Source organism: Drosophila simulans, chromosome 3L (assembly GCF_016746395.2).
Source record: "Drosophila simulans strain w501 chromosome 3L, Prin_Dsim_3.1, whole genome shotgun sequence".
Taxonomy (NCBI): domain Eukaryota; kingdom Metazoa; phylum Arthropoda; class Insecta; order Diptera; family Drosophilidae; genus Drosophila; species Drosophila simulans.
In genome coordinates this window covers 20,908,561-20,933,574 of record NC_052522.2, presented here as the reverse complement: position 1 = coordinate 20,933,574, position 25,014 = coordinate 20,908,561, and the positions used below count along the sequence as shown (strand labels likewise).

The 25,014-nt window shown below is 44.3% G+C and overlaps 5 protein-coding genes across 6 annotated transcripts; 4 read left to right on the top strand and 1 right to left on the bottom strand.

Annotated features, from left to right (window-relative positions):
* Window positions 1–344: 344 nt before the first annotated feature.
* Window positions 345–5,764, top strand: LOC6738977 (pupal cuticle protein Edg-78E). 2 transcript variants are annotated; one of them, XM_039293139.2, is made up of 3 exons: window positions 1,987–2,438; window positions 2,493–2,513; window positions 2,581–5,764. In XM_039293139.2, the coding sequence occupies exons 2-3, from the start codon at window positions 2,496–2,498 to the stop codon at window positions 2,944–2,946; spliced, it is 384 nt and encodes a 127-aa protein (XP_039149073.1). In that variant the 5' UTR covers window positions 1,987–2,438; window positions 2,493–2,495; the 3' UTR covers window positions 2,947–5,764. The 2 variants fall into 2 exon arrangements, 1 of the variants encoding a protein (XP_039149073.1); XR_005543897.1 differs by having other exon boundaries at window positions 345–2,513; window positions 2,655–2,746.
* LOC6738976 (RE1-silencing transcription factor) lies at window positions 5,148–9,169 on the bottom strand. The gene is made up of 3 exons (XM_016171870.3): window positions 8,152–9,169; window positions 5,679–8,091; window positions 5,148–5,622 (listed from the first exon to the last, which is right to left on the bottom strand). The coding sequence occupies exons 1-2, from the start codon at window positions 8,780–8,782 to the stop codon at window positions 5,738–5,740; spliced, it is 2,985 nt and encodes a 994-aa protein (XP_016032801.1). The 5' UTR covers window positions 8,783–9,169; the 3' UTR covers window positions 5,148–5,622; window positions 5,679–5,737.
* Window positions 9,170–9,766: 597 nt separating this feature from the next.
* On the top strand, window positions 9,767–13,195 carry LOC6738975. The gene is made up of 5 exons (XM_002085734.4): window positions 9,767–10,162; window positions 10,733–11,021; window positions 11,712–12,043; window positions 12,532–12,605; window positions 12,668–13,195. The coding sequence occupies exons 1-5, from the start codon at window positions 10,082–10,084 to the stop codon at window positions 12,981–12,983; spliced, it is 1,092 nt and encodes a 363-aa protein (XP_002085770.1). The 5' UTR covers window positions 9,767–10,081; the 3' UTR covers window positions 12,984–13,195.
* A 456-nt stretch (window positions 13,196–13,651) lies between these two features.
* Window positions 13,652–14,701, top strand: LOC6738974 (glycine cleavage system H protein, mitochondrial). Its single transcript, XM_002085733.4, has 3 exons — window positions 13,652–14,019; window positions 14,075–14,353; window positions 14,415–14,701. The coding sequence occupies exons 1-3, from the start codon at window positions 13,902–13,904 to the stop codon at window positions 14,513–14,515; spliced, it is 498 nt and encodes a 165-aa protein (XP_002085769.1). The 5' UTR covers window positions 13,652–13,901; the 3' UTR covers window positions 14,516–14,701.
* Window positions 14,702–15,209: 508 nt separating this feature from the next.
* On the top strand, window positions 15,210–25,004 carry LOC6738973 (acetyl-coenzyme A synthetase). Its single transcript, XM_016169133.3, has 6 exons — window positions 15,210–15,725; window positions 21,950–22,688; window positions 22,759–22,913; window positions 22,979–23,147; window positions 23,210–23,399; window positions 23,494–25,004. Exons 1-6 carry the CDS (start codon window positions 15,415–15,417, stop codon window positions 23,940–23,942), a joined length of 2,013 nt encoding a protein of 670 aa, XP_016032800.1. The 5' UTR covers window positions 15,210–15,414; the 3' UTR covers window positions 23,943–25,004.
* The last annotated feature ends 10 nt before the right edge of the window (window positions 25,005–25,014 follow it).

Genomic DNA, 25,014 nt, shown 5'->3' with positions numbered 1-25,014 from the left:
ATACTTCAGATGCTAATAAATGCGATAATAAAATGTGATAAGTAGCTCGAGTTCTTGAAGATCTGCTGCCAATTTGCTGTGGAATTTATGGAGCCGAGTTTCCGATTTTGGTTTTATTGTTATTAATAAAAGGCAGCAATACCCTCGATGGAAGTTATAAAACTAGATTCGAGTTGAGTTAACAGTGTTAGGTAGTTAAAATTTGGATCAATAAATTAATTACATCACATTGCTAGTTTAGACCAATGTTTGTTCATACATACATATTAGTTAATGCCGGAGCACCTGAAGTTTGTTGTATAACCGCTTGTAATAAGTATATACTTTTTACGCCTATTTATCCATAACAAATGATACCACCTAGGGTTCCAAACACGGAAGCATTTTGGCGCCCAGCATGTTCTGAAATATTCACATTAAAAAATATTAAATTAATTTTTAGATCCTTTTCTGGTTTTAAAGCAAATGCAAATGGTGATTATAGAAACCATAGCAGAAGCCATAAAATCTATGAAAATAGGCCATCAAATTATAAAAGTCACCAGAAGCCAGATTAGCACAAAATTGTTGTTAACGATTTTTTATTTGTTGATCTGAAACTGATGAAACGTGGTTAACGGTTTGAGTTCCGTATGTAGAATAAAAGCGACTATGCTCTTCACGGGTTTCATAGCAAACTGATTGACCCTTACAAAGTTCGTTGCCTAAGTCTTTTGTTTTGCGCTCCACATGTGAGAGTGTAGCATACATTATGGTAATACTGGAGGAACTCTCAGCATAATCAGCCGTTGTTTATGCTTATGCTTATGTTCTCGTATGCCTAAATTATTTTTCTCAAATGTGTCAGAAGCAGAAACCCCAGACCGAAAGAGTCATCCGCGGCGTCATCGCAGCAACAACATAATAGTTCACAGACGACAAGAAGACGATCTCTGGCAGAAGGAGAACTGGAAAAGGCAGTTCATTTGTAGTTTTTGGTTTCGGCTTTCTAGTTTTTCGTGTTTGCGTTTCGCAACCGATTCTAAGGCTAAACTATTTGGCGTCGATTTGTGTTACTTAATTAATGTTGTCCGCGAAAAAAGATCTCAACTCGTTTGATTTGAAGATTTATGTCTGAAAATTAGCCGGAGATTATTTTCGCTTCATGCTTTCATCTTCGTCGAGTGCCCCTTTTGCTGTGTAAATCCTCGGCAGAAAAAACCCCAGGCATTGTGTCTTAATTAGCAAACAGTGTTTAAGGCAAACAAACATAATGCAAATATGATTAGGCAAATACAAATGTATTCTGATTGATGGGCTGATTGATTCTGCGGACCGACACCTTGACAAGCGGCAAAGTTGTAAAGTTTTTAAGCTATGCAAATAGACGGGTGCGGGGCTACATCGTACAAATCGTGCAAGGTCTAGGTCTGCATAGCTCCATATTTCACACAGTGGGTCGAGGTATATTGAATGCGGATGATTTAAGAGGTTGCACTTTTGATAATAATAATAGGAAAGCTAGCGATTTGCGTTTAGAAACCTTCCAATATTAATAGACTGAGAACCAAACAATATTATTCTTTTCATTACTTTTTCCGGTTAAGCATTGCTATTTCACTCATTTGGCAACTTTACTTTGAGACATACAAGTAACCAGTTTTAAACAGAAGTTATTTGCCAGTCTAAATAACTCATTTAATCCAAAAAAAATCCCGAATCAACCATGATCAATGGTTGTGCAGCAAAACCTTTAGCATTTCGGGTTTCGCTTTGAATCGCGTAAAAGTTAATCGAATAATCGAAGTTGACGCATTATACGTATATTTAGCACGCCTCATTAAATCAATTTAATATATTTGGTATTGGCTTTTCGGCTGAGCGCTCATTTTAACCATGACCTTTCAGAGCTGAAAATAGAATTTAAATATAATAAATGAATAACTAAATGGCATAATATGTCAGCGGCTGGGATGCCTGCAAGTTGGACATGTGAATCATAGTCGAACCACTGTGCATAACTTTCGATTTCAGATCGGACTGCTATGCAGGCACACCTACAAATGGACCCCGAAAAATCCAAAACAGCTTCATTGTGAGGCGATAATGGCCGGGCATTAGCACAAATTCAATATAAATCAAAACCCGGGCTACGAACTTGTATTTTTTCGTCGGGAAATAATGCATCTGCTTTTCGGTTGCACCAATTCCCTGGCTATGCTGTTTGGCTTCCTCGTCTGATGTTCCGAGAACGAATCCCAGAGAGCCCACTGGTTAGCTGAAGCTTCCTCTATTGAAATCGAAAGCTTCCTTTTCGGCCTCGTCAAATGATTTTTGACCAGTTTCAATTTAACTTTCGAGCGCAGCAGATCGCGTCGCATTAACTGCCGCTCCATAACGGTTAAAACTGGGATACTGACTTTGATTCTGGTTCAGAGGCAGCAGTATCGATATATCAGGTTCAAGATCCACAGCGTAAAAGCAAACATTTGGAATAATTTTAATGTAATTAGGCGATGATGTCGTTCGGCAAGGTTTGTGCGACGTTTTGTGACTGGTATTTGATCTATTAACCAACTGAACCCCCAACCACCCGCTCAGATTGTGGTATTCCTGATCCTAATCCTAGTTCAACTAATTCATTGTACGCGCTTTACTGCGCCATCTTTGGACAGGACCATCTACTACCGGAATACGCCACCCGATCCCTTCGGTCACTACAGCTTCGAGTTCCAGACCACCAACGGCATTACAACCAAGGGAGCTGGTAATGAGAACGGAGCCGTCGGCGTGGTTCAGTTCGTTTCTCCCGAGGGTATACCCGTTACCTTCTCGTACGTGGCCGATGCCAATGGATATCAGCCCACCGGTGATCACATTCCCGCCATCCCGCTGCACGTTATCCGCCAGTTGGAGTACATACGCACGCATCCACCGGTGGATGAGATTCGGTCGAGACGTTGGTAAAAAAAAACTCTACGACTTTAAAACAATTATATATTGACTTCTAAATAGCTGTCGATGCGCTGTCTGAATATCGTCGTTACACTTCGGAATATTTTTATTTCGTATTTATGTTAATTGTTTTTCCATGCAAATCGGACAAGAAGAGAACAACAAAAGCAAGCCAAAATCTATAGCAAGTCAATAAATATTCTAGAATTATAAATAAAGTGCTAGACTTAATTGATCTGCGTTCCTGAAGTCCGGAAAGTTTGCCTAAAGGCAGGAACTATGTTCAATAAATAACAATCAAAATCCGTACATTATACGAGTACTGCAATTGTAAAACTGACTAAAATATGATAAGCATGTTTGTGGAATTCAATTTAAAATCCCATAGGGGTTATGCTGACTGGCATGCAAATAAGGAAATAAGTAAACAAAGATAAATAATAATTTAAAGTGAAATTAAAAAAGGTTATTTAATAGATGCAGAAGAAAAGAATGAATAAAATGTAACGCTTTTATTTAATGTAAATGTAATAATTTCTGTTCACTTGGTAATAATTTTAAAGCTTTCTTAAGGTCTATTTTCTCTAAAAAAGCGATGAAAATTACAATATTTCCAGATTTATGGACTGCAAAACGAATTCAATCAAGTTTTAATGCTTATGTCATAAAATTGAAACGCAATTTTGGTCTGACTTAGTTTATCGAGAGCGTGTTGAAACCGGCAACTATAATTATGAAACATGCTAAGAATGCTCCTTTTAAATGCTCTTTTTAAAGCTGAAGATTTATGGACCGCAAAACTAGTCGAAGTCATGTTTTCTATGCTAATGACCAGCGAATCAAGCGCACCGAAATGCCAGCTTTCATCAGCTCACTCTAGATCTCTGATCTTCGCTATAAATCTGTCATACCAATCCAATCCGATCCGATCCGATCCAAAGTGCGACCTTGTCTTTAAGAACGACTTTCGCTTTTCGATGCGGCAATCGGCGAGAAGATTGCGCCTGCCGCCGCTCATTTGCATGTGGGCGCCTAATTAAGGCCGTTGCATAATATTGACCGACTCTCGAAGAGCGACTTAATGTAACCGGCAGACTAGCAAGCCAAGTGGAGTTGACACCGTTTAATGTCACCGAACCGCAACAAGTGGCTGATTGATGCTGTCGACTCACACTAAATCCCCAATTTGGTTCCGGCCTCGAAAAGATTACCGCGGGCATCTCCAAAAGTTCACCGTGTAAGTGAATGAACGCCACTGCGGCTGCATCCAATCCCCCAGTTAGTTGCTAGAACTCTCTGCCACTGAAGCGTATTCGAATATAAATTATTCATGGCGGTTTCGTTTATCTTATCTTCCTTTCAACGGATCCATTAGATAAATGACAAACAACCCGCAGGCGCAGATCACCAATTTGTACGCGTCCTATTTTTGTATTCATAACTATCAAATAATCATTAGTTCCTCCAAAACCGCATCCACGTGCCAATCCGGTTGCTGTTTTCAGAATCACAACATTCGCTGATTTATGGATCGGAACGGGGCATTCATAAGGCCTTCGTGACAGTCCAAATGCTTTAATGCCACCGCTGGCAGTTTAGTATCCAACTTAGTATTAAATCTTATTAATCAACTACCTGAACATTTAAATATAGTCGTACCTCAGCCGCCGCCAACAGGTGTTGGGCAATTAAGAACGAGTCGAAAGTTTCGCTATTAAGTATGCATTCTTCGAAAATATCATTCATAACCGACTAATCTATTTTAAAGGTCAACGAACCTACTGACTTGAGAAATGAATGGTTGGATCCATACTGACAATCTGTAAACTTTGGGACTGCCTTCTGACTTATGGGTCATCTGTATTCATTGGAACAAAGTTGGCATCAGCGTGTTTAATTAACTTATCTGAATTGATTTACATGCATACCGAATTCCAAAGATCGCACACAAAGTATAAAGGAACACGAAACCGATGTTCGTTTTTTTACAATTATATATTTCAAGTTGCCTGACATATATACGTGAGTGTATATATCTGGGTGTGTTTGCGGCCTGTGTTTGTTTGTTTTGGGTGTGAATCTGGAGTTTATGGACGTAGAAAGCGGGAGTTGTTCATCTATCCTTTCATTTAACGCGGATCATTAGGTGTTAGGAAGCATCACTATTTCTGAATTGATTTGTGCCAATCTCGGAACTTCATGTTCATCAAATGTTTGTGTTTAAATCGATTTATTTAGTGTAATTGTTGAGTTATCTTGTAAATACATACATTTATTATATTTCAAGTTTCTCACATAAACTCTATGTTTATACATTTTTTGTCGCTTTCATCTTGTAGTTTTGTCTATACTATTACTAAACCTAGATACGATATTTAAGAGGCAACCAAAGAGATCTGGCTTGAGATCCCTGGCAGCCGAGTGCGAAACGGACCGAATGGACAATTTGATTTATTGAATTAGTTTTTTCCTTTGCTTCGGGAATAAGAAATCGTTCTTTTAGTTTACTGGAGTGTTAAATACATATACTAAATGTAAATATATATTGAAAAGGTTCGTGTGTGTATTTTTCTGTCTTCGTGTTCAGTTGTCTGTAAAGTTGGTTCCGTTTTGGGTGTCAGGGAGTAGGTTCCAAATCGGGGTGTGCAAAAGTCCTCCAGAGATCTTGAGCGTACCCACAGCTAAAACCTAAAAAACGAAGATGTTTGAATATCCCAGTTTACGCTGGACTTCCTTTAACTTACCAGTCCTCTTCGCATGCCAATATGGTGTAGTGGTCATGACCACGCCCCTAGGGCCAATCCTAGTCGGCCTTTGTCTCCGTAAACTCCTCCAGGGCAAAAAAGCTGCCGCCAGAGGGGCCACCAGTGCTGCTGGCCGTGCTCGTGGCCACAACGGTGGTGGATGCCGTGCCACTGGATGCCTCCGACACTTGCACTTCCTCGCCGGCCGAGGCCGCAGCCGCCTCCTTGTCATCTGCACTGCCGGAAGCGCTGGCTGCCTGCTGCGCGGCCTCCAGGACCTGTTGCTGAACCTGGACTATGGGCTGGCCATCTTCCGTGTACGACACGGACACTGGGATGCGGGTACCATCCTCGCTAATGACATGAGCGCCTTCCTCACCATCCTGTCCCTGCTGGATAATTAACTGCCCCTCGGAGTTCAACAGGGAGGCATCGATTAGCTGCTGTTCATTGTTATCGCCATGGACAAGTACCATCTGGCCACTGCCATCGGTCATCATCTGGAGGGTTTCGCCCTCGAGTCCCTCGCCGGACTGCAGTACTCCTACGCTTTGGAGGAGCTGCTGTATTTGCTCGGGATCTTGCACAATTATTTGGTTGCCTTCGGCGTCCGTTAGGATGTGGTTGTCCAGCTGGAGGAGATGTCCGTTCTCGTTAACAATGAACTTGATCTGGCCACCTTCCACTTGTGCCTGCATGGCTTCATCAAGTTCCATGGCCACATGCTCGCCACCAGCAGCTTCACCCGCCTCGCCCTCGGCTCCAGTACTGGCAGTAACCTCGCCTTCGCCTGATTCACCGGCTTCAGCGGTCGCGGCGTTGGCCTCCGACTCAGTTGTGGGCGTATCTGTTGCCTCACGCTTAGCAACTCCGTCTCCTTCGTCCGATGGTTGTGGTTCTTCAGCAGCGGGGGCTTCCTTTGACTTGGCACTTTCTCCAACCTTGGCCTTGGCTTTCTCTTGGCCTGCTTTGCTAGCCGCCTTGGTTTCCTCTGAGGCCTCAGCTTCAGCAGCTGCAGCCTCGTTGTCATCATCTAAACTGGGCATGGAAACAGGCGCGGCATTGGATTTGCTATCGGCAGAGGAGGCCTCGCCGCTTTCGCCCTTGGCATCGATGCTGCCCTGGGACTGTGATTCGTCTTCGGCTTGATCCAAATTCGGCATGTCAATGCTAACAGAGACAGGTGCTGTGGTATTGGGTGAATCCTTTTGCGATTGGTCTCCGTCCGGTTGCGGGATAGTAATGTTGAAGGTTATGCCTCCACTGCCCTCCTGCGAGGTAATAACCATCTCGCCGCCTTTGCTTCCAGCTTTGGGCGCCTCACCGCTCTCGTTCTTGTCGGAGTGGAGCTTTTCAAACAGGCTCTCAATGTCGGCCTCTGCGTTTTGCTCGCCGCTTTCGTCACCGGCCTTACCAGATGCCTCTCCGGGCTCATCGCTCAGTAAAGCCGTAGCTGCCGAATTGAGGGCAGTGGCTCCGGCCGATGTTCCCTTCTTGTCTCGTCTGTGGGTCTCCATGTGGTGGTTGTAGTATGTCTCCTGGATAAAGGTCAGTGAGCAAATGCTGCACGAGAAGAAGCGTATGTTGTTCTCCGACTCGGTGGTTGCCACCACAGCAGCTGTCGATGCAGGCAGGCTATCGCTGAGTGCCTCATCAATGGTCTCTTGAAGGAGCTTCTGGGTGTTCAGGTTCTGGCTAACTGACTGCTTGGGCGATACCGTCGATGCAGAAGGACTCTGATGCACTTCGAAGTGCTTCACGAGCATCTCCCGCTTCGGGAAGGTCATCGAACAAGTGCCGCACTTGAAGAAGTTGGTCTGATGCTGTTTGGCATGCACAGTAGCAGCTTCGCGCGTCTCAAAGCGCTGGGAGCACAGGCGGCACTTAAAAGGCTTAGGTTTACCCGCGGCATGCTTGCGCATATGCTCATCGAAAACGACCTTGTCCGTTGACTTGAACTGGCAATGATTGCATGTGTACAGCGATGTTCCAACCAGATTCTCGTTGGCAGCAGCGGCAGCTGCAGCAGCAGCCGCGGGAGCAGCTGATGCTGGTATGGTGGTGGTGCTGGTCACCAGTACATTGGTAGCGTGATTCGTCTCCATGTGCTTGCGCAGGCTGTTCTCGTTCACGAAGTTAATGTGGCACATGGCACATGTGTTATCCATGGCGGTATTGTGGTCGCGCACCATGTGCTGCTTCATGGCCCCAAAGTGCGGGAAGATTTTGCGGCAAGTCTTGCACTGGAAGGTCTGCTGCTTGCAGGTTTCATAATGCGTGTTGAACAGCCGCATATCCGAGGTTTTATAGTCACACGAGGTGCACTTATAGATCTTGGTGGCCTTGCGTTGGACTGTCTGGGTGCCCTGGACGCTGCTCTGGGTGGTTCCTGGGGCGATCTTGGACTGGGCAACTGTACGATTGCACAATTTGCATTAGGAAAGCTTTATAGCTGCTGTATTTATGTGCTTACCTGGGTTTCCCTGCAGGACTTTACGTGGACGCAGCAAATCCGCACTAGGACTCTCCTCCAACGAACGATTGGCGGATCCACCGACCATTTTCTGCATCTTGAGCGGAGGACTGCCTTCCAGGCCCATATCCTCGTTAATGGCATACTTCTTGTTAAGCAAACTGATCAGGTTCGTCTTGACGCGCTCCACATCGTTTTCCAGGCGGTCGTAGTAGTTCACCAGGTTGGTGCAGCGGGAGCACACGTAATCCTCGCCGCAAACAATCACGAGGAAACCCTCGCCCACGAGCTGGGCCAGTTTGTTGGGGAATTTGGTGGAAGTGTGCGTGGTGCACATATCGGTTAGCGAAGTCTGCGGCTCGCAGCGGTCATCGCAGATATAGCATCGCGTGGCCAATCCGCCGATACCCAAGCCACCCGACTCCGCATCGTTGACCGCCTGCTGCTGAGCTGCGCCACCGACGGCTGAGGCTCCTCCGGCAGAGGCACCCCCACCTCCGCCACCACCGGGTACCACCAGACGCGTCGACTTGAGGATTCGCGGCTGGCTGGGACCGGTCACAGTGACCGCTCCGCTACTGAGCAGATTGTTAAACTTGCGGTAGGTTGCCGGATTCAGTTGGTTGTTCATTTCGTGGCGTTTTGGATTCGGGTGAGCACGCCGTAGTGATGGTGTTATTCGGTTTGTGCGGGCGCTACACGCGCAACTGCAAGCCGCTACTTTTCAATATTAATCGGCGATTACGACAAACTGCACTTCTGCACTCCAGTTGAGCAGCTAGCTGGGCTTTATGTATCGATCGGATACGGATGAGCCACTCGAACGAAACAATCTATCTTTTTTGGACACCAGGAACAACAATCTCTTCCGTTTTTAATTTTCGGTTTCGTTCTCAGTTGTCGCGGCGTCACTTTGACTGTACTAAAGACTCGGTGCTGTATTTTTTAGGGTTAAAAATGCGTATGTGCTGTAGCAGTTCTCGACGGACGCGTATGGTCGTCTCGCTCTTTAGCATGCTCGCTGCCCTGGCACGGCGGGAAAACATGGGCTAGTCGTTTCGCTCGCACGCCACGGAAATGGCGGCTGCCTGGGAGGTCAACCATGGTCAGACCGCACAGCGTTGCCGTTCATTACGATAACGTCATTCTTTACTTTAAATAATAAAGCATTTATTGTGCATATTGGGATTGCTGAGTAGTTTAATACAAATAAATACTTAGTTTATGTGCTTGTTTTTATAAAAGATAAATAATCAGCACATTTTCGCTTGAAAGACGGTGACGCGTCTTCCCTGTCATGCAATGTAAAAAAAGGAACAGTGCGTTTTGTAGACAGTAGAGGGCGCCTTTGCCCGCGCACTTTGAATTCACAAAAATTCTCCTCGTAAATATTTGGCATATTTAACCTGTGAGGTAAGCATTAAATACTTGCATTTACGCAGTGATAAAGGCCAACATCACTAATGTGCTAATACAGAGGACCGATAAGATTCCGAAATTCCAAATGTAGCCATTCGATTTTGGTCTCTCTTTTACCATTCAAGCCAAGGGAAAGTTGTGGGGTAGGGGGCTCTCTTATCAGTAGCGATAATATAACTTACGACCTGATAAACGTTCCAGCCAAACCACAGAATTCAGTTAACGAACGAAACGAAAAGCGAGCGGATACCGCCTCGATCGAAGCGAAACATAAAAAAATAAAAGCCCCTGGCCAGTTGGCTTTTTGTCAAAAGAGTCATTATCGCAAGGTTTATCGGAAAATATAGTAAACGGGTGGCGAACTTAATTGTCCGGCTCGATCGTTCAGTTGGCCAACAGACGTCGCGTACTGCAAAAGCGCACTCAACCCGATCGATTTGAGTCCCGCATCCGGGGCGTGAGAATATCTGGCTGTCGAAACCACCCCTAAGCATCGAACAGTCACTGCAAAATGTATCCAGCACCAGCGGCGAAAATCAAGCACTTTGGCTCCCTCAGAACGGTAGCAGTTTGGGCCGGAATTCTCGGAGTGGTAAGTCGGCGGTTGGAATTCATTGTTACAGTCTCGGCCGCCAAGCGACCGCGACCCCATTCCCAGCCCATTGATAAGAGATATGGGGAGGTGTTCGACCTGACATTGAACGCACTTACCAAGATTGGATGGTCTCTCGCTATCGGAAAGTCCAGTATTCCAGTAATCATGATACGAGTATAATACTCATTGACTCATCGGGACGACTCCCAAACTGAAGAGCTGAGCCGCTCAGATAGCAGATAATGCCGATTGACGTGTGTAAACAAGTGAATGAACAAAAGATCTAGATTGGGACACTAAAAAACGTAAACGTAAATGAGTACATACAAAATTGCATAATTCGTTGGGTGTGAATAATATCAGGATCTAGAAGCCATCCACCTCTTTAATGACGGAACACGAAGAACAAACGATACAACTTTTTTGTTTAATTAATTTTCAATGTATAAGTATAAATTTTAAAAAAGAATGACGAACAAAAACCAATAAGAACTCATTTTTCTTTAGTGTGCCTCTGACTTTTTTTTATAAATTATTCTTCTTATTTTATTTGTGTTTGTATTTCAGGCCCAGTCCATCATCTGGATGGGCTTGACCATAACAGCGATATGTGCCTACAATTGTGTCCTGTATATTACAAATGACCTCAGCTATGGCTCCATGGTCAAGACTGTATTCTTCGACGTGTACTTCAAGGGCAGTTGCAAGATGAATCCCAGTGATTACCAGAACTACGACCAAACCATTCTGAATACAGTGACTACTGTTTTCGATCCCACCCAGATTTTGATCTGGAATTCGGTCTACCTGGGCGTTTCGGTTTGCTGGCTGATCGTCTCCGTTGTGCTGCTACTGTGTAAGTACTTCAAGAACCGGAAATGAACTGCATATATAGTTAAGATATCGAAACCTTTATGATTCACGAGGAGAAATATAGAAATTTGTTTGTGAGGCAGCCAAAACTTACGCATGGCACAAAGCCGTAAAGCCCAAATAAACAAAACTTGATGATAAGTTCGCTGGGAACTTATATGATGGGTTATATAACGATTTCATTAATGGTTGTTCCCCACTATATAAAATTTTCAGCATTTGCTATTGGCATTCAAAGAATTAAGAACATTAGCCCACAAGTAAACCGGAAAGTCTTTTTCTTTGTTATATTCTTACAATTCGTTGTTTAAAGTTAAAATATAGCAATGTAGCTAGAGTTATGGTTATGACTCAATCTGAATACTGCTCAAATATGTACGAAACATATCTTATCTAGTAATTGATTAATTAAAATTTGTTAAATGCTATTTACTTTAATTTCGAAACCAAAGTGATTAGCTTTTTGGCACATTTCAGAGCATACTTTACTCGAACATATTCGACTTTAAAATGATATTATTTAATGACTCCATTATAAGTTTGATTGATGTATCACCAATAAGTAAGCCCATTTAAGTATCACATGTTTAGCGCCCTGTTATGTTCCTGACAGCACTTGCCCGTGATGGATTACACTTAAGTTTATAACCCGCTTATACTCCTACCATTTCAGGGGTGCGCAAGGACAACCCGAAGCAGACCGTGACTGCCATCTACATCTGGGCCTTCTTCGTGGCCGCCATATGCTGCATGGATGTAGCTTCCGGAGTGATCTTCGGCGTGGACTACGGACGTTTCCACGCGGAGGCTCTGAGGTTTAATGCCAATAGTATCAATGCTGGTGTCATCTATCCCTTGGCTGCCACCTTAATCGCCGGAGGAGTGGCTGCCATTTCCATGATGATCATCTCCTTCAAGGGATTCGTTTTGTGGTTCATTAACTTTGGACTGCTCGCATACCTCGTCGCGAGAGCCATTCGCATTTCCACCGATAAGGACAATGTGGTAAGTTGCGGTCAGGTCGGCGAGTGAGCTCATCGCCCACCTATGCTGGGTGACTTCTTCGTTGTCTCCGCTGATTCCATAAATTTTCGACACTGTCTTTGAAAATATTCCAACAACGTAGAAGGTAAAAATCGCCGGGCAGCGACTACGACATGGCTAAACTTAGCACTTTGTCGCCATTACCTCAATGTGGTGGTGGTAATTGCTGATAAGCTGGTTTCCAATTTGGCACCAGGTTTGCCTGATAGCGGGCTCTTGGCTTTTCGGTTTGGTTCCACCGAGCACGTTGGAAAATGACGACTTACTGGGTCTTAGGTTCGGGAGTTCTTTGCAAGGACAGTTCGCTTGAACTGAGGTGCTCTTAACTCAGTGTAAACTTAAAGTATCCTTAAAAAGTCTCAAATATCTTCCTTTATAAAATATTACAAAATGTTGAATGGGCTGTAGCTGTCTCGTCTAAAATTAAACGAACATTCCCTTTTCCATAGGATACTTTGTTCAATCCTCGCAAGGATTCCAATGATATTCTCACCACCAGGACCCCGATTCGCGCCTACGAGGAGTAAGTATAACGATTCACACATTCGTAATTGCTGGAAACTAATTCTCGATTTGTATGGACAGGGTGGAGGTCCAGGCGTATAACAATGCCGCGTACGTTCCGGAAACCCGTTCCATGGCCGAGACCATTGAGGTGAACGAGGGAGCCATCGTGCGGGCGGCGCACTTGTCGATGGACTCGAACCTGATGGATCGTCGCTTCCGGGACATCAACGCGTACCAGCAGTACCCGCCTCCGAACCCGCAGCAAAGTCGCCCGCTGAAGCAATCCTCGCAGAATCCCATGGAGACCATAGTGGTGGCCACCTCGGGATTCCCCGTGCCGGACTACTCCCCGCAGCCCAGCCCCAATGGCATTCTGCGCCAACACCAGTACTAGATTACTAAGCCCCTTGGCGCCCCCCAAAAAGCCCTCTTCGATACTATAATTCTCAAATAATCCCAGCTAAAGTTTAGTTCAAATTTTATCAGCGGGAGCAACTTCTTCTGCTTGCTTATTCTTATTTATTTGCATGTTTATAACAATATAAGTGTACAGCTGTAAATATATAAAGCCGTTCTAGTTCCGCAGTGGAATGGTATTTGTTTATATATGCTAATTTGTTTTTTTATAGAGCTGATAAGGAAAGAAATCGGCCCCCAGCAACGATTAATTGGGAGTAGATAAGAAATCCAGGAGGAGCATCGGCGTGTTTTCGGAAATTAAGATGACTGCTTTAATCTTTATTCTGATCTCAACATTTAGAAGAGATAAAAGTGGAACCACTGTTTTAAAATAACTTTGTATGTTTGATTTCTTTGCATTTTTAAATATTTCAAACAGAAGCAAGCATTTTAACAACTTGTGTATGTAATTGAAGTATTTTTGTGGTTTACTATTTTCTTATGAAATCTATATCTGAACTGATTTTCTGTTAATAAAAGTGCTCAATCTCAATTATTATTATAAGAAATACTGACCACCAAACAAACTAAATACGTATTGAAGTTTTCAATCTGCCCGCCGAAATGTTGGGCAGTGCGATAACCGGTAATCTATTATCGCTATCGACATGCATGCCTTACGCCATTTTTAGTCCCATTTTGAAGAAGCCGCTGTTTACTCGGGTCAACAAAAGTTCACGAATTATATTCTGGATTGTGATAAGCCGGGCAATATTCGACTTTCATCCCGATTGCCGGGCATTAAACGTAGCGTGTGTGTTTTCGAATCCGATCATTTGTCACCGAAACACCCCCGGGAACGGTTGGAAAATTCATCTCGCCGGCAGTTGCCTCTGTTTTTGACTGGGAAAATATGGTATTCATAACGAAATTCGCCAGGATTGGCCTGCAGGCCGCCCGCCAACTAAATGCCACCCCCCTCGGCGCCGTCCAGGCTCGCGCCATTCACCTGACAAGCCTCCTCGCCAAAGGTAAGGCAATTGTTTATGCAATAGCCACTGACTCTCAAACTGTAATCCCCGCCAGAACGCCGATACACAAACAAACACGAGTGGGTTGAGGTGGTCTCCGGCAGCAATGCCATAGTAGGCATTTCCAGTTACGCCCAGGAGGCTCTCGGGGATGTGGTGTTCGCCCAGCTCCCAGAACCCGGCACGGAACTCAAGCAGGATGACGAATGTGGGGCCCTGGAGAGCGTGAAAGCTGCTAGCGAGGTGTATTCACCCGTTAGTGGCAAGGTGATCGAAAAGAATGCCGAGGTGGAGGACACACCGGCCCTGGTCAACAGCAGTTGCTATGAGAAGGGTAAGATCTGCGTCAAGACCCTTTCTTAACTCCACTTGAAACACGTACTCCCCTTTTCCAGGCTGGCTCTTCAAGGTGGACCTGAAGAATCCCAAGGAACTCGAAGCCCTCATGACCGAGGATCAGTACAAAGCCTTCCTGAGCAGCAGCGGGGATCACTAGAACCAGCAGCTAATCCTAACCCTAAAGCATCTTGACTGTAGCCTTTCAAACGAGTAAACTAGCATTTGTTATCAGCTGAAAAACGCTACACTCATACCCAAATATCACCAACCAAACTCATCGCCATACACACGTTGTTGTAGCTCTTGAAATTTGTTACGAATAAGAATCAACAGTAAATCCAAATGTTATATTTAAATTGGGCATCTTGACCTGCGGGTGGCAGACGTCGTCTGCTCCCCCATGGAAACCTTCTAGGTGATAAGACCAAAAATCCGAAGAGAAAACGTGCTGAGAGTTGCTCAAAGATAAGAAGTCACTCAACAGAAGATTAAGAGAGCGGACAAGGCACTCAGTTTCATAATAATACAGATCAGCTTGATGCGGCGTGCTTGGCTGGAATTAAGAAAAAACATTTAACACTGTTGCTTGGACACGCGATGGCGCACGCCACGGCACTCAGCCATCACCTGATGGATTCGATGATGGACCGATGACACACCTACCTCTCTGGAAAGTTACGCCGTACTCTGGCGATAAGGATGTCCAAGTCGCGCCTTGAAAATATGCCCGATCAAGTTGATAAGCCCTCCGAAAAGCGCCGCCTATGTCCCATTGAACTTGAAGAGCGTGTTCGCCGAAGCTTTTCCATTCGGAAAGCTATGGCAACGGAGGCGAAAAGCTTGGCAGTAGCTCATTCGAATGGTCAGTGCTCAAAAAGAACTCATTCCGTGCGGTGCGAGAAGCGCATGCTGCTCGAGAACCAACCCCTGAAAATAATAAAAACAATCACACACAAAGCTAAGGATAATTGCAAAACAGGATAATTGAAGACCTCAAGCAAGGGAAAACAGTTCAAGGATATACACCAATACCTAAAACCACAACTCAATAACAAAATGCCAGCGGAAAAATCAATATACGATCCCAACCCGGCCATCAGCCAAAATGCCTACATATCCAGCTTCGAGGAGTACCAGAAGTTCTACCAGGAGTCGCTGGACAACCCAGCCGAGTTCTGGTCCCGCGTGGCCAAGCAGTTCCATTGGGAAACGCCCGCAGATCCGGAGAAGTTCCTCAAGTACAACTTCAACATCTCCAAGGGACCCATTTCGATCAAATGGATGGAGGGTGCCTCCACCAATCTGTGCTACAATCTCCTAGATCGCAACGTAAGGAACGGCCTGGGCGACCAGATAGCCTACTACTGGTGAGTTCGGTTGCAAATCCTCGCCCACTTTCGCTCTGGGTGGCGTAGGTCGCACGAAAACAAAAGTATTTGGGTGGCAGCGCAGGATTATTGATTTTTCGTCTGGTTACGAAACTCTCGCCTTGTGACGTAGAAAGGTGGGCTCCTCTTGCACAGGATTTACTGCGCAGGCACCATACCGAAACAGATGATAGCACTCCTTTGCATAATTTAAATACATATGGCACAAGGATGCAGCTCCATGGCACGTCCCACCTGCCATCGATTTTGGTTGGGGAATCTTCCCTTATTACTTTTGTGTCTGTTAATTTGAGCGATTATTTTCGTTTTGATTGTCGCAAATAATAGGTTTAATCGTCTGCATGCCGAATGTGACAGTGGGACTAACGACCTAAAATCAATTCAGTTTTGGGTGGTTTTTGGCTTTCCAACTGCGGCTTCGCTAGACACTCCGACTCTGGGTCAATGTCAGGGCTACTCTTCGTTCCTCGAGACGACCCTCATAAGGGGGTGACCCGGCCAAGTTTACGCTTGGTTTTTCTTTATTTATTCAGTTTAAATCGATTTACAATTAAACCGGTTGGGGGAAGCCCTGAAACATAGAAGCTTTGGTCTTATATGATTTTTTTTTTCACATGTATTTTGCTAGTCACACTTTTTAGAGTGAGTAAGAATGTTTTTCTTTATTCATAAATTTAAATTTGAGTGTCGTTTTTTGCCAATACCTCCAATTATTTGAAGTACATTTCCTGTGTTTTTGAATGTAAAGCAAAGCTTAAGGGTCATTGTCACTTGTGTCGTCAAGCTCTCACTAAAACAATAATAACTACTTGTTTAGTTAACTACCCTTAACTATAACTATAACTACCCTTATACTTGCCCCAAAAGTGCAATATACGTACTTTCTGTTGTCTTATCTAATTTTCAGTCTATAACCCATCTTTGCGTTTTTGTTTGTTTCTCCACTAATTAAAGTAAATTAAACAATCGAATGCGATACTAACCAGGGACTGCTCCCACTGTATATGTTCTTCCCCCTTCGAATCAAAATACTTCGGTGACTGCGATTAGGCAACAGACACTCCCTTTCGCTGATTAGCTACCGAGGAGGAGCCCAGTGCTGTATATTACCTTATGAGGTTCTCAAGTGCCCACTCAAATCGCAATTAAATTGAAAAGCTCGGACTGGATGGACGGAATAAGTATTTTGTTTTGGTTGAGCGAGAAGATTTTTAGTTGTTTTCAGACCCAAAGTTCACCGAGCAATGCGTCAGGGCGCAAAAAACACAAAGTTAAACAAATGTTAATGCTAATGAGCTTATCTCGGGGTTATCACTTGAGAGGCGGGTTAGGGGGCGGGGCGCGTGTGCCGGAGGAAATGCAAATGAAAGTCAGGTAACTGAAAGGCAATTACAAGGTCATTGCAAGTATTGGTTCCCATTCAGCCTCGAACTTACGACGGCCCATCACTACTACTATTCTCGGCTATTTCGCACTTTTGTTGGGAATTATTTAATCCCAGCCCACAATCTGTCCTCACTTTCCTCAGATAAGATAAAAGGGGGACACAGGCCCAAAAAGGCTAAAAAACCGTGTGCACGTAATGAGTAATAATTAACGCTTTTCGAACCGCCGTCTCAGATAATTTTATTGCAAACCAAAGCAAGCTAAAATCTTAAAAGTTATATGTCCCAGTTTTATTGCATAGATAGGCGCAGCGAATCGAAAAAGCTGAAGAATTGGTTATTAGGAATTGTCTTGGGCCTAATTAATATTGATAAAATTGAACAATTGGAAACCCTGCGTTTTGGTGCATTTTACATTTTATGACATTTTTCAACTTGAAAAACAATACCTTGGGATGTCTTAAATATTTGTGCACCTTCCGTCGAACTAGACAAGGTTGTTGTACCTTTGTCCCAAAATAACCGTTTCGAACCCAACCGATTTACGCAAAACTGTTTTCAATTCCGAGAGTCGTTAGCAACAAAATTAAGTCGAATTAAACACACGAAAGCCTGAAGCGAAAGCCGAGCAATATTATGTAAACGATTTGACAATGCGCGCAAATTGTTTATTCAAATTGATGGAAGCGCGTCTTTGCGTTAAACAGTTTGCTATTTTTCCTTTCCTTTAATTTGTGTGTCAGTCGGCGTCTGGGCAAAAGGTGGAGTAGAATCGGTAAAACACGGCGAAATCGACTAAAAAGATCAAGAACAGTTGAAAACGTGTAAAAATGGAAAGTTTACCCAAAATTATCGAAATAAAGTATTTCTAATATTCCAGTGAGCGCTAATAGTTTGACAGCCACTGGGCGTCTAGAAAATCACGCGATCACATCGTCTGATTCACTCACAACCAATTAGAGAGCCACTGCGCTCCCTCCCTCCACGCACAAAGAAAGACTAGAAGAGCGGTATGGTTAGTGGAGGGAGGGAGGGTGCGCTGTGTGTAAAGAAGAATGGACTGTCTGTTTTACCTGCTAAAAAACAAGAGAGCGGCAAAAAACAACATGTGTATAAAAATGCTGCCTAGGCATTTCTTGACTTCCCTCGCATTGTTATCAGTGTTTCCACCTGAGACACGTTGACAGGCCCTTTTCCGTAAATTATGTAAGCGACTCTCTTCACGCAAATCAAAGATGCGCCAATCCGTAAAAACAAATAACCGATCTTTAGATAAACATTGTGGATGAGCATCGTACGATAATGTCTCTCAAACTGTAGGGCCCGGGCAGACACGGAGACGCGATAGAGAGAGATAGAAGAAAGCACTGAAAACAATTTTTGATCTTCGCAAGTCTCAATATTACTGCTTGAGTTTGTTTGGAGAGTATCTAAAAATATTTTTTAACCATCAAAAATTTCCATCAGATCGTTTGGTACATTAACATTTCCGTAGGTTGTTAAAAAATCACTCAGTTTAAGGCCATGTAGGTTAACCAAAGTCATTTTTTCCGCTCATAAATACGAGTGCTTGGGAACTTAATAGTAATAGGAATTCTAACAACAACCGATGCAATAAAAATCACACATATTAAGTAAATAAAACTGGTTACTATCAGCTGTTCCTAAGCAAATTATTTTCAGGCGCTTATTATATTTAAAATATAGTAAACACAAGGATATTTTTGCACAGTGTAGGGAAGAAACCAAAAACATTCCATGCGATCAATACGACACGCGAATCAACAGCTGATGTTATTGTTATTAAGATAAGTTGCCGGCGCTCGTTGTTTTTGCCATGGATTTTATGCCATTCCTCATAATTTTTTCATTTTTGGCTCGCACGTGTGGTGAGAGTGGCCGTTTCTAGTATATTTTCGGATTTCTGATTTCTGATAAGCGGGAGACGGCCACGCGTCTTCCCTTGGTCAAGAGGTGAATGGTAGATGGCGGACCGGGACGGTGCATGAGGTGTTCCTAAGGCGGCATGGAAAATTTCTTGTCTGGCGATCCGGCGGCGAGATTAGGAGGCGAGTGGCCCGATTACGCCTCCAAATTGGAAATTAATACGCTCGTCGCGACACATTTCTCCCAATGGTTTGATTACTCATGCGGAGGATGAGGAGGCACCTCCGGTGCTCCAAACTCTGATAAGTGGAGAGGACGTCCGCAAACACACTTGCTAGTTTTCCTTGACTATCAGCTGTCGCTGGCAGATTGTGATTTCGGCCCAGCTTGGCAATCACCAGGTGTTCAAAACATATACATATATATTCTCTTTAAGTTTGATTATATTTATTTGATCTTATCCATAACAGTCATGTTGACGTTAGACATTGAGGGGCTCTTAATTACCTATTGTTCTGGATAATCATTCCGTTGCAGGTGGGTTCGGTTAGACCCCGGGCCAGATGATTCGGATGAAGAGTTTGCTTTCTGTGTGGATATTTCGGGTTTGTGGGTAGAACACCAGGATCTCTGTAAATGTTGTCGTTTCGAAGCAGAAGACCTGGCGGAGTGATGAGAACCTTTTGAAAGCCAATGGAGGTTATTGGTCATTGGTTTTAGACAAGTCTTCTTAGCTTCGATGTGCTTCCGCCTACTTAAATGGCTGTCAAGGTGGAGACCCAGATTGGGGACAAGCAGTTTGTTAAGGGTAGACGTTATCAAAATTGATGAGCTTGGAAAATTCTGCGCATTTCCATATAGGGGAGAAAGATTATGATATTTGCCTGTCTATTGTTTTTAAACATTTTTATGAAATTGCTGGTGTGTGTGGGATTACAAATGACTTTATTTGCACAATTTGAAACTTTTTTTGTTTAAACTCCTTTCTGATGACTTTTGCATCATTGATGTCCTGAAACATTATGAACTCCAATTATTTGGATTAGCTGGGATACATTTTTTAGCCGAAAAGCAAGTTTCCAGACCCTGTCATTGTCGCTATTGGCCAGAGTTTCTGATCGCGATACATTTATCGGACGGCGGGCTTAGATTTGGGAATCCAAATCTCCATCGGGGATCCTCCTTGCCGGCTGCTGCGAAGAGTGCATCGTCATAGCAATCGATGTCCTCCCTGATATTGCGCTCCTGGGTTAGTTCCATGGGGTAACTTTCGTGCTCATTGTTTTAAGCCAGGTGGTTTACGGGCTTCGAAGAAGAGTTATCAGCATTGGTAAGTGGTCTCCGATGATAAGTCCAATTGCGTGTTTGCAGTTATTAGATTGTTAGACATATTTCCTGCCACAGAAAAACCAATCAATCAAAATTTCTAGCATCTGTAGGCCAGTATGTAGGACTGCCTGGTAAACGTAGTCCAGTTTTAATGATTTCGATATGGTTTCCATCCTTTAGGGGTCGTAGGGCATAATCCCCGAATCTCCTTCGCACACTGTCCTATTTGTCTAAAGTTTAGTATAGCATAGGGTCCAGGAAGCAAATGACTAAGCCCAAAAAGTAAAAACAGTTCGAGTCACAATCGATGGGTGTTTTCATGGCGTATTTTATTTATTTTTACCAACTTACTAATTGACAAGTACAAGCACAAACAGGTATTTCGTTCAAGTGGAATATCATTTCACCCGGGCGGTTTTGGCCCAGTTGAATCAGTCCAAACCCCCAACCCACTCGCAGGGCGAACTTTGAACACGCGGACGAGTCAGCGGTACTAAAATAACCCCCAAAAAACGTCACAAGGGGAGCTTTTGCCGTTGTTCCGACTGCTTCCTGCTTTTCTCTTTGGCCATACACATTTTGGGCCAAAATAATAGACGCTTTATTGCCGGCTAATTCTAATGCTTATCGCAGGCGACGGACAACAGGTGATGATTTACACTCCGCTGATTGCATTGTCTGCCTTTCTAGTCCACCTGTCGTGTAGTTTATTACTGTTTTCTGCGTTGCTAATCTGCCTTGACCTCCAAAACTGCCATGGAAATGGCTTTCCCCATTACTTTCGAAGTTTCATGACTGACCGTCGGCGATCGCTAGTGTTTATATCCGTTCTGAACGCCGAAACCATTCACGATTTACCCCAGAGTCACGATATTTGTTTACCCATTCAAAGCTTTCAAAGCTCTGACACATTCCATTTAGTGTTGAATTCTATATTCATTCATTTAATAGCAACAATTAGGGAAACATTAACAGTGCCTCCAATTTGTTTGTGAATTTCGGATTATTAGGAATGGAAATACGATTCGGTTTAATTCTTTTATTTATTGTTGGATACATTTAACTACCTTTTAGCGATTTAACGTTAGTTGTGCACACTATTGCTAACTAATGTACTCGTTCAAAGACTTTTCGCAGCTGTTGTAAATAAGGTAAAGTAGGTTATTGGCACTGGCTTCTGTTGCCAAGTTCAGAACAAAAAGGGAAAGGCACACAAAGTATATACAATTACACAATGCAAAGTCATATTATGTACGCGGTAGGAACACAAGCGGTACAAAAAAGAGGATTCGAATGCATTTTTAAATATTATGTTGGAACACTTACCGTAGCTATGAAATCTCTTTGAAATTAGGTGACAATTCGAGTTCAGAAAATCGAATTAAGTCGGCTGGGCAATTAGGAAGCCTCGCATTACAGTAAGTGATCCAATTGTGGTCGGGGTAATTAGCCCAATTGTGGGGCACCCGGTATGCGGCCACCCATTTGAGAACGCCACCGGCGCGTGCTCAATATAAATACTGTACAAGTAATACTAAGTATGTTGGAATGTAATGCTATGTGTTTCCTCATGGTCATGTTTCTTTTTTGCCATTGTTTCAGGGAGGGCAACCACCCCGACGATTATTCCCGAGGTCTTACCTATCGCAAGTTGCTGGAGGAGGTGTGCCGCTTCGCCAACGTGCTGAAGGATCATGGCATTCGAAAGGGCGATCGTGTATCCATTTACATGCCCATGATTCTGGAGCTGCCCATCGCGATGCTGGCCTGCGCCCGCATTGGAGCCGTGCACTCGATCGTTTTCGCCGGATTCTCACCGGACTCGCTGGCGGAGCGGATGTTCGATTGCAAGGCCAAGCTGCTGATTACGGCGGATGGAGCCTGGCGTGGAGAGAAACCCCTGTACCTGAAGGCTCTGTGCGACACGGCCTTGGAGAAGGTCGAGGAGATGGGACACTCCGTGGAGAAGTGCATCGTGGTGTCGCACTTGAAGCGCGTGACTCCGTGCCAGCCGGATCATGTCGAGGAGGAAATCCCATGGACCGATGACCGCGATTACTGGTGGCACGAGGAGATGGAGGACAAGGAGCCGGCCTGCTATCCCGAGTGGATGGACGCCGAGGATCCGCTGTTCATGCTCTACACCAGTGGCTCCACTGGCAAGCCCAAGGGAGTGCTCCACACGACCGCCGGATATCTGCTGTATGCGGCTACGACCTTCAAGATCGTATTTGACTATAAGCCAGGGGATATCTACTGGTGCACCGCCGATGTTGGCTGGATCACGGGCCACACCTACGTCGTGTACGGACCATTGGCCAATGGGGCCACTTCAGTGATTGTAAGTGGATGATAAGATCTAACAAATAATGGATTTCTGACTAACTGTCTCTATTACTTGGTAATTGCAGTTCGAGGGCACACCATTCTTCCCTGGAAACGATCGTTACTGGAGTGTCATTGACAAATATAAGGTAACCCAGTTCTACACAGCTCCCACGGCGATTCGTGCCCTGATGAAGTTCGGCGAGGGTCCCGTTCTGAAGCACAACCTGAGCGGACTCAAGTAGGTTTTATACCATTTGTTTTTACTTCTATAACAATTTTCCTAATGACTTTATTCATTTGCAGAGTTTTGGGCAGCGTGGGTGAGCCCATCAACCCGGAGGCCTGGCTCTGGTATTACAAGTACATTGGAAAGGAGCAGTGCTCCATTGTGGACACCTTTTGGCAAACGGAAACCGGTGGTCATGTCATTACACCTCTGCCTGGAGCGACTCCCATGAAGCCGGGATCTGCTGTAAGAAAAATCCTTTGGCTAGTTGATGTCAGTACTAAAAATGTATTGTCTTCTACTCTTAGTCATTCCCCTTCTTTGGAGTGAAGCCCACTTTGCTGGATGAGTGCGGCATTGAAATTAAGGGGGAGGGAGAGGGCTACTTGGTCTTCTCGCAACCTTGGCCGGGAATGATGCGCACCTTGTATAACAACCATGAACGTTTCGAGGACACTTACTTCTCCAAGTTCCCAGGCTACTACTGCACTGGCGATGGTGAGTCATGAAGTTTTGGACTGCTTTTCATTGTGACTTTAAAGTGAATTAAGATTGCTAATTATTTTGTTTTGTTTTGATTTTTTTCTCATAGGAGCCCGTCGCGATGCTGATGGCTATTTGTGGATCACTGGCCGTGTAGACGACATGTTAAACGTGTCCGGTCATCTAATGTCCACCGCCGAGGTTGAGTCGGTTCTCACAGAGCATCCTCGCGTGGCTGAGTCCGCCGTGGTTTCCCGTCCGCATCCCGTCAAGGGCGAGTGTCTCTACTGCTTCATTACGCCGAACGAGAACGAGGTATTCGACCAGAAACTAATTTCGGACCTGAAGAAGATGGTGCGAGAACGTATCGGACCTTTTGCCATGCCGGATGTCATTCAAAATGCTCCCGGACTGCCCAAAACTCGTTCCGGCAAGATTATGCGTCGTGTGCTGCGCAAGATCGCGGTTAACGATCGCAACGTGGGCGACACATCTACCTTGGCCGATGAGCAAATTGTGGAGCAACTGTTCGCCAACCGGCCAGTGGAGGCCAAGTAGATGTAGATGGTAGCTGTTGGACCAACTGGCAGCAGCCAGGATCCCTTCACCCAAGGCTTTCTCCGGTTGCACTGGCCACTCCACTTTGCCATCGCATTTCTACCACTTACGTATCGCGATTACGTATCCTGTAAATCTCCCTCTACTTGTATGAATTACCCACTGCTTAATGTTTGTTCCGTTCCGGGCTACGGCGTGGTTAGCACCTTTCAAATTCTACTTAGCTCGTAAGCCTAAGCGTGTGCGTAAGTAAGTGACTGGGTGGTTTCCGATCCCAGTTATCTATCGTCTATATGATTTTGTGTACTTGCCTGTTCACCGTAGTTAACATGCTCACCACGCACACATTTTCCAGTTCTTTTGTTTCTTCGTTGTAGTCGTAGTTTAAGTTCTCGCTAATTCGTTGTGATACAAATTTAATTATATCTTACTTATGTATGTATTTTTAGTAGAATTGATATGAGACAAAATATATACACGATTCCAATTGTCGCCACAAATTACACAGATCACCTCTTTTTAGTTGTATCCTTTTTTGTAGTGTCTCTTTCAAACCTTTTCAGATCTGAGAAGATGCGCACGTAAGTCCGGAAACCATAGGGGATATCGGTTTCATCCCCGTCCCATTAGCCCATAAGTTTGAGAACGATACATATCTGTGTGGCATTATGCTTGCCACATTCCTACATACGATCTACATGTTAAAGAGAAACGCTCGGATATACTATATACACTATATATATACATGTTATAAGGTCAGAAGACTTACTGCAACGAAACATATCATTGAAGTTACTGCTGCAAGCCTATGGATATAAGTATAGAGGCTTTTATTGTTAGAGATCGTTATCTTGAGGAGATCGGCTTGGAAGTAATGGATATCATGGATTGGCTGATTAGGGGCAGCGGTCCCCAGTCTGATTGTAAAAAGATTGTTAGTTATACAGCGATGGCGAACGAAAGATTGCAATTTACATATCTATATATAAATATATATATATTTCTGTATATGAACGTATGTGTAAAATAAAGTTTATTGTTTTAATGTGTTTGAACCTGCAAGTGCAAAGAC

Excerpts from the sequence above, each read along its gene's own strand:
- LOC6738976 (XM_016171870.3), bottom strand. The coding sequence starts at position 8,782 with ATGAACAACCAACTGAATCCGGCAACCTACCGCAAGTTTAACAATCTG. Across the intron at positions 8,092-8,151 it reads AGTCCTGCAGGGAAACCCAG|TTGCCCAGTCCAAGATCGCC; the intron begins GTAAGCACATAA and ends GCAATCGTACAG.
- LOC6738974 (XM_002085733.4), top strand. The coding sequence starts at position 13,902 with ATGGTATTCATAACGAAATTCGCCAGGATTGGCCTGCAGGCCGCCCGC. Across the intron at positions 14,020-14,074 it reads GACAAGCCTCCTCGCCAAAG|AACGCCGATACACAAACAAA; the intron begins GTAAGGCAATTG and ends AATCCCCGCCAG. Across the intron at positions 14,354-14,414 it reads CAGCAGTTGCTATGAGAAGG|GCTGGCTCTTCAAGGTGGAC; the intron begins GTAAGATCTGCG and ends CCCCTTTTCCAG.
- LOC6738973 (XM_016169133.3), top strand. The coding sequence starts at position 15,415 with ATGCCAGCGGAAAAATCAATATACGATCCCAACCCGGCCATCAGCCAA. Across the intron at positions 22,914-22,978 it reads CACAACCTGAGCGGACTCAA|AGTTTTGGGCAGCGTGGGTG; the intron begins GTAGGTTTTATA and ends ATTCATTTGCAG. Across the intron at positions 23,148-23,209 it reads CCATGAAGCCGGGATCTGCT|TCATTCCCCTTCTTTGGAGT; the intron begins GTAAGAAAAATC and ends TTCTACTCTTAG.
- LOC6738975 (XM_002085734.4), top strand. The coding sequence starts at position 10,082 with ATGTATCCAGCACCAGCGGCGAAAATCAAGCACTTTGGCTCCCTCAGA. Across the intron at positions 11,022-11,711 it reads CTCCGTTGTGCTGCTACTGT|GGGTGCGCAAGGACAACCCG; the intron begins GTAAGTACTTCA and ends CTACCATTTCAG. Across the intron at positions 12,606-12,667 it reads CCGATTCGCGCCTACGAGGA|GGTGGAGGTCCAGGCGTATA; the intron begins GTAAGTATAACG and ends TTGTATGGACAG.